The 8,141-nt window shown below is 40.7% G+C and overlaps 1 protein-coding gene across 1 annotated transcript in view; it reads right to left on the minus strand.

Moving 5' to 3' along the window:
* ASXL3 (ASXL transcriptional regulator 3) overlaps positions 1–3,671 on the minus strand; it is a 186,932-nt gene extending 183,261 nt beyond the window's left edge. The window contains exon 1 of the mRNA XM_059140183.1: positions 3,487–3,671. Coding sequence (XP_058996166.1) covers positions 3,487–3,540 — 54 coding nt within the window. The 5' untranslated portion in view covers positions 3,541–3,671. The remainder of the gene's footprint in view (positions 1–3,486) is intronic.
* Positions 3,672–8,141: the final 4,470 nt, after the last annotated feature.

The following is an 8,141-nucleotide window of genomic DNA, read 5'->3' on the forward strand; positions in this document are numbered from 1 at the left end:
CCTCTGAGACTTTATAACCTTAGAAGAGCAGATAAAACAGATGAAAATGCATCTGGTTTAGGAGAAGCCTCCATATTAAATGGCAATGCGCAAAGTGACAACCACAACTGCAGAAGGCTGAGGGGGAGTGGAGGAGGCTGAAGGCTGAAATTTCTCCAACTGATGCAGGGCAAAAAGACAAGAAAAGACAGACAGAGAGAGAGAGAGAGAGAGAGGGAGAGAGAGAGAGAGAGAGGAAGAAAAAAAAAAAAGATGTGATCTTACTGTTTTAAAATGGCAGCCTGTTAATAATCACGACATTCCTGAAAATACAGAAAAATCATACTACCGTTCCTTCTTGCCTAAGCTAAGCAAGCTCACCACATACAAACATGACATACTTCTACGAGAAAATGGTAGGGCTTGAGAGCTGCATCTCTATCTAAAGCAAAATCCCTAGAGTTGGCACTCAGAGTTTGTAGATTTACAGACCATATACTTTTCTCACAAAGAAAGCAAGCACAAATTCTGTTGTCGACTGGAAGTTCTTACTCTACAAAGAACTGTTCTTCTTCCATCTATATTTTTCTTAAAAATGAATGCAAAGCTACATGGAAACAGAAGCTTTTGGTCACAGTTCAAAAAATGTATTTTGCATTTCCTCTCCCCTGATACCCTCTCTTCCAAGATAATCTCGCTCACACACATGCTCCAGGAGGAGATATATAGTATACATGGTCTGATGGGAAGGTTATTCTTAATGTTAATTTGGATACTCTCTTTAGTTCATATATAGCAAGAACCACATGCATATTTTCTGTCCATCCATAGTCTTTACTTTTAAAATCAGACATTTAGTTTAACATTTGATGGAGAAAAGGCTAAAAGTCCTTAACAGCAACAACCACAGTGAGATCATCAGGGACAGTGTGAAATATGTAATGATAGTATTTATAGCACAGAAATGCCCCCAAAAACAGCATTCCTTATTAATTGAGTGTAAATTAATACAGTTATAAAAGTAAAAATTTTTTCATACAAGTTTGTAAGAGAGTTTAAGTCTATATGTATTCATGTAATCATAAAGAAAACATGAAAAAAATCAATATTACTCAAATGGATCCTTTTTTATTCACATAGTAAGTTAAGAATGATCATGTCTCAATTACAAATCACAAATTCCTGAGAAAGATATTTCCAGTATAATTACTTGTTATTTTGCTCAGTATTTTGTTTCAACTGTCACATTTTGAATCATACACATTTGTACAACTACCAGGGGAAAAATAACTTGAACCAAATTGAAAAATTACCATAACTACTAGTTCAATATGTCTGGTTAAAATAGAGACATCTGGTCTATCATTAATTCTTTTGTGTTGATGACTCCTAGTGTGTCTTTTCCCATCAATGAACTTTGTAAGAGAAAAAGGCAACTTTTAACAAAAAGCTGTGATTCAGAAATCTATTTCAGGATTTATCAATACAGATCCATTATAATTAGATCAAAGAGAGCACAGTATTTTCAAGAATAGTAACAAATACTAGTTGAATACAAATGATTAGCTTTAAATCCATCAGAATAATATTATTTGTTAAATAATTCTCTGTAGGCAGATACAGGTAATTCATGAATCATTATTTTAAAATATTTATAAGTCAACTCACTCACTTGTTTAAAACACATACACTGAAGCTTTATAACACTTGATTGCCACTCCAAGGAACCTGAATAATGCATTTTCAGAAGCCTTGCACACCCCCACACAATTCTGAATTAATGGCTAAGCAAACAATAAGTAATGTACTATGCTCTAGCAAAAATTCAGTGATAACATCAACCTGGCATCTACTTTACACTTACTGCTTACTTTTCACATATTCTCACAGATAAGTTTCCTCTCCCAGATGCAGTTCATTAGAGAATGACTATCACCTGCCCATTCATCCACAGACAGTGAGTGATTTAGCAATTAACACAATCACAGATAAGAGGAGAAATCATAATATACACTACTACAAATTAAGAGATGAAGTAAAGAGGCCTAGCCACTTCAGCTTCCAATAATTAAACCGCAATTAAAAGGGACTTTTGTCACTCCTTCATAGGGCAATAGGGTCAATTATTTAAAACCCTTTGCTCCAATCCAGAAACATACCAGCAAGGCCCTTCAACCAAACTCAGATAATCACTTTTGACAAATGTTCTCCTTGAGCATGATGTAGTTACTCAAAAGCTTTTAAGAAGAAGAAGAAGAAGAAAAAAAAAAACAGTTATAGTAAAACAATCTTTACAAAGTCAACCCAATAACATGTTCTGTGGTCTTCCACCCTGCACCCCGCCCTCTACTGCATGCAGTCTGCTTTCTTTTGGCCAATTATAAAAGACAGTAAGTTGCTAAATAAATATTTAATTTATGCTGCCGAAACCCTGAAAGGCTGAGCTTCAAATGTAATGCCTTGCATTCCCGTGAGGCACACTGTACAGAAATATCCTTTTAAAAAAATCCGTTTACAGCCGTCCTTTAAAAGAAGAAAAAGAAGAAGAAGAAGAAGAAGAAGAAGAAGAAGAAGAAGAAGAAGAAGAAAACCACACATACACATGCATCAAACCAAAGACGCCGACGCCCCTTTGCCAACCAGCATTTCTATAGAGACATTCTTTCGATGATTAAAACGTAAGCTCCTAAAGGTTAAAGAAAAGCAGCCGAATAACACCGCCCAGGAAGCCAGCATTAAAACACACCTAGCTGTACACTCTTAATAACCTCCCACTACAAATGACACTGACCCAACTTCACCAAACACACACACGCCCCGACACACACACTCAAAAATTGCACACACGTGCACAGAATGTACACACAAACATCGAGCAGAACACAATACCTACAAAACACAAACGAACTTGATCCACACGAAACATGCACGTATCGGTGTGCATACATAATGCACACGACACGGCACACAGACACGCACGACCTAGCCCACATGCACACGCCCCACAAGTCCGTGTCGGACACACACAGTGCATGCACGTGTAAAATGTATGAACTCACAAACGCCGAACGGACACACAGACCGTGCACAGAGAGTTATTGATGAAATTCCGGGAGGTGGAGGGGCCGGGAGGGAGTGGTAATTGCCACACAAAGGTCTCCGGAGCGGCAGAGAGGGAAGTCGAGCGGGGCCGAGCGCTCGGAGATTCACCCGTGGCGAAGGCACAGCCGAGCCCCGACAGCGAAGTACCGGGAGAAGTGTCCCGGGCGGTCCCGGGCGCGGCGGGCGCGGGGCTCCCCGAGATAATCGCTGCGCCCCTCCGCGCGCGCACGCACACACACAGGGGCCCCTGGGCGAGCCCACTCCCGCAGAATAACAAAGAGCAGGAGCCCGGCGAGCGGGCGGCGGCTGGGGCTGGAAGTGGCCGTCTCCGCCGCCGCGGGCCGGCGCGGGGCGAGCGGCGGGGCCGGCGGGACGCGCGGGCGGCGGGCGGGGGGCGGTACGTACCAGGCGGGCAGCCTCGGCCCAGGTGCGGTCCTTCTTCTTCCTCTTGTCTTTCATGTTTGCATCTCATTGATGGTTCTGATGATGACGTGGGGGATTCCACGGGGTGCTCGGGGTTCGGGCGCGGAGACAATGACCCAGTGACCCGGTGACCCGCACTCGCTCCGCGGGGGGAGGCGCGCGGGCGGCGGCGGCGGCGGCGGGTGGGAGGGATGGAGCGAGGGGGTGGGGTGGGGTGGGTGGGGGCGCGCGGGCGGCGGCGCGCGGCGGGCGGGCCGGGGGCGGGGGCTGGGGCGGCGGCGGCGGCGGGGCTGGGGACAGGGGCGGGGGCGGCGCCGGCCGGGCTCGCTAGTGCGGGGCTCGCGCTGCGCCGCCGCCGCGGCCGCCGCGGTGACAGCTCCGGGGATGCTCGCTCGGCCCCGCTCACAACAATACACTCTGACGTCACGGGGAATGGCGACGCGGCCGCACACTCGCCGCGCTCACACTCACTCTCTCGCGCGCGCACACCCGCGCACACTCGCCGCGCGCCCCCCACTCCAGCCACGCCCCGAAACCCTCGCGAGACCCCTCTCCCTCCCACCCAGCCCCCCAAACCCACGGGACGCTGCCCGCTGGGTGCAGGCCGTGCCCCCCGGGCCCGCTAGGGCCGAAAACTGCGGACACTGTGGCCTTTGGAACTTGTGTACGAGTCCACTCCGCAACTCGATGCTTCTGTCCTGTGCGCTCACACTCTCTTACACACACTCCCTCTGCCTCTCTCGCTCTCTCTCTCTCTCTCTCACACACACACACACTCACTCAGCACTACTTCCCTCTCCCTCTGCTGGACTCCTTTAACCCTTTTCTGCTTGGCTGGGCGGATTCCCAGAGCTTTGCTGAAAGTGTACAAAACCAACTTCTCACAGAACTAATACTGAACGTGCAACTTGACCCAACGTTGAGCCACCTACATCATCTTAAACAATGCAAGACCGAAGATTGGTGGCCGTGGCGTGGATCAGTGCCACGCTGTGCCTTAGCACTAATTATTTTTCAACATCGTAGGTTCATCATTCCGTAGCGTAAAACGTGACGCATCTGTAAACAACTGCACAGTTAACACTTGCGTATTTTTAAATTATTTATAATTGCCAGGTTTGGCATGCATGGAAAGTTGGATTGTTAATCTTGTTAGCGAACTACAAAATGATATGTTAAGACTTGAAAGTTTATTGTAACCTTTCCAACTTCTTAGATCACTGGTAAATTGTTTAGGTCAAGAAAGTTATTGTTAAGCAAAGAAAGAAGTGGCTTTATGACCTACACATTAATTATGTGTGTATTTGAGTATCTAAAAAACAAAAAGGGCACTCCTACTGGATTATTTATGTAAGGTTACTTCCTAAATGTAATAATAATGGTATGTAAATAGTACTTGGGAGTTTTTTCATATACATTATCTCATTTGACCCTTTCAAAAAAAGACATGCAAACAGATTTTTATGTCTACTGCACAAATGAGGAAATGAGACTTAAAAACATTACATTGTATGCGAGGTCTCTTGCTAAATCAGTTTTAGGAACCTAACCCAAGTGTTCTGACCCTATCCCCATGTTGTTTCTATTATCCTAAAATACAATACTAAAATAAATTTTATATAAATATATATATTTTTTTCCCTAACTAGAAATGAACATTTACATCTAATGGAAAGACATATGCCTAAGAATGAGAACAATACTAGTAAGGTGATTCCTTTGAGAATAGTGTCAAATGACTGAAGTAATAAAAATGTTTGATTACCTAAAATTAAGTAGAGGCAGTTCACAGCCATAAAGAGCTGATTATGTTAATTCTTTAAAAATATTTACTTTATTAATTCAATATAATAAGAAAAAGCTATGCATCAGTTTAAGGAAACATTTAAAAATTATTTCCAGTTTCCTACTTTCTTTTTTTAATAGATTTAGAGAACACGCTGAAGTTATCCCTAGGGGAAAAAATTTACCCATGCAATTTGCATAACTCTATCCAGGTGTATTACATTTTTATTTTATATTTCAAATATATTAAATTTGAATCACGTTCACATCTGCTTTTATTTTCGACAACTCTCTTTATAACTAAAGCAATTGATTTATTTCAAAGTATTCTCATTCTAATGTTTTCTCTTCTATTCAGAAATACCTATTTTTAAGCAATCAGACCACAACATATAATTTTTTTTTTGTGAAATGGTACTTAATAAGTTTTAGAGCCAGTGAAAGGAAAACATACTTATTCAGTTGCTTAGCTGTAACTTATTATTCTTTAATAAGCAATTCTGGTTATTACAGAAGAGAAAATATATCATCCTGCTTAAGTGGATGTAAACTGATTGTACATTAAAAACAAAAAGAAAACCTAAAACTAAACGCAGTTATTTATGTACTGGTTCTTTGATAGTGAGGCGAGTATAAATAATCAATATTCTGAAGCTTCTTAGATTCTACCTCTACTTTTCGATATTTGAATATAAATAGTCCATAATAGGTAAGTCTAGTTAAAGACTTGTGTTTTATGCCAAAATAACATACTTCACAGAGCACCAGAACAGAAGTAGGCCACCACTGCATGGAAGCAGTTGTTGCTGTTGCACTCTTCCCTTCCACATTCACCTATGGATGCTCGGCCATACTTTTCCTTAGGACTCAATAAAGGTAGTGGAAGGAAGGAAAATATGAATCGGTGATAGTTCTTTAATAGTTTTGTAAGTGATATGAGTATCTTTTTAATAGAGGCAGAAAATAATGAATGTCCCAAATCTACAAGTAAAATTATGTATGTGAAAACTAATATTAAAAAAAAAAAAGAACTCTCTACTGTGAAGGCTAAAGAAGGCTTTAGAAAAGAGCTGTCCTTTAAAATGAGATTTGAAGGATGGGAAGGATTTGAACATTCTAATTTGTAAGAATGGAGAGACGCTTTTCCAAATAAAGTGCAGTGGAAGTCAGGACAATTTAGAATTAGAAAAAGACTCAAATGGATAGATAACATCTACCAAGTGCTGTTGGCATTCATTTAAATTACATATGAAATCACTTGTATTTCAAGAATCTTTCCTTTAAATGAGGAGGAATAACTCAAAGAGCAGAGGTTCCAGTTAGAACTGCCCTATAAATTCTTCCTTTTCCAAGATCCCCATCCAATTAGACAGAATAGGGGTAACTCCCAAGTTCATTTGGCATGTAACAGCACCTTCTCTGACTTACCCTGCTTTTTTTTTAATTGCCATTCCTGCTTCTAAGTTCAAAATTCAACAATTCAAACTGCTGTTGCACATGTGTGCCTTTGTCAATTCCAGCAGACCTTTCCTTTTCATCTCCAGGAATGTTATTTCATTTTATTTTACAAGATGTTCAACAACTGATAAACACTCAATACAAACCAAACCCAAATGGTAACATAAATATCGATTTACATAACACGAAATAGAGGTGATGCTGTGCTGGACAAGGGTTAACATTGGTATGAGGCTCCGATACTATGAGAAGAGAGACTTAAGAATTTGGGGACAGAAATACCAATCAGAGTGTTGACCAAATATATGCAGGTTTAGGTGTTCCAGTTACAGGACAGGGGATGCTTTCCTGCCATTCCACATATCCGTGGCATGTGGAGGTTTGGAATTAATGCAAATCTCTTCCACCCTTCCCCCACATGTGCCTGCCAGCAGCCGAAACACAGAGCAGAAGGTGGGGTGGGGAAGGAATAATAAAAGTTGAGAGGAGAGAAGGAGGTAAGTTGCCAGGAATATGGAAGAGGTCTTCTTCAGTGGTCTTGAGGACCATGTAACATGAGTTTTATTTCTGAAGTATCTTTATTCTGTATAAGCTGAGACTCTGAATTCTACAGATAAGAACAAATAAGAACAATCTTATTTTCCCTGAACATCTTTTGTCCATGACCAATTAGGATCTCACTTGTCTGGAAATTCCATAAAGGGGGTCACCTTGTCTGCTTTGCCCCCTACCCAATTCACTGAATTTCTACCACAAAGCAAATTACTTGTCATAATTTAGGCCCCAATAATATTTACTGAATAAAAAATAAATGATTGGAAATTTAGTAAATTGGTCCCTTTTATTGTAAATAAAAGTCTAATCAAGATCTATTTCTTTTTCTCCTAACAGTAAAATGTTTGCTTTTTCGATCTCTCTCCTATATTTCACTGTGCAGTTCAGGAGTAATACAAAGCAAGGTGAAATAAAGCCAAATATCAGCATTATTAATTATGTATAGTCAGATATTACTGAGTGGAGCTCCTAAGGGCTAATGAATTATGACCTTGTCTCCCTTATTCTAATCCTATATATGCTATGTAATGCACTTTTCAAGTCACTCAATATATTCATTTAAAGTCAGTTTATACTATGAATATAAACATTAGCCTAACTCCAGGAACATACAGAAGTGTTTTAATACTATTATCTGAAACTAATTTTAACAAAACTCATGACAATTCTTCCACTAGGAAATGAGTAGATTAACTGTGATTATTTTGGTTTTTACTCCAAATCTATAACAGTTTTAATATGCTGAGGTTTTAGTGCACTGTAATATGTGTAGCTAAAAAGAAAAAAAAAAAAAACTTGTGAATTTTCTTCAAAACTGTTCTGTAGCTGATTTTATTTGC

This window comes from Mustela lutreola, chromosome 11 (assembly GCF_030435805.1).
Source record: "Mustela lutreola isolate mMusLut2 chromosome 11, mMusLut2.pri, whole genome shotgun sequence".
NCBI classification, from domain to species: Eukaryota; Metazoa; Chordata; class Mammalia; order Carnivora; family Mustelidae; genus Mustela; species Mustela lutreola.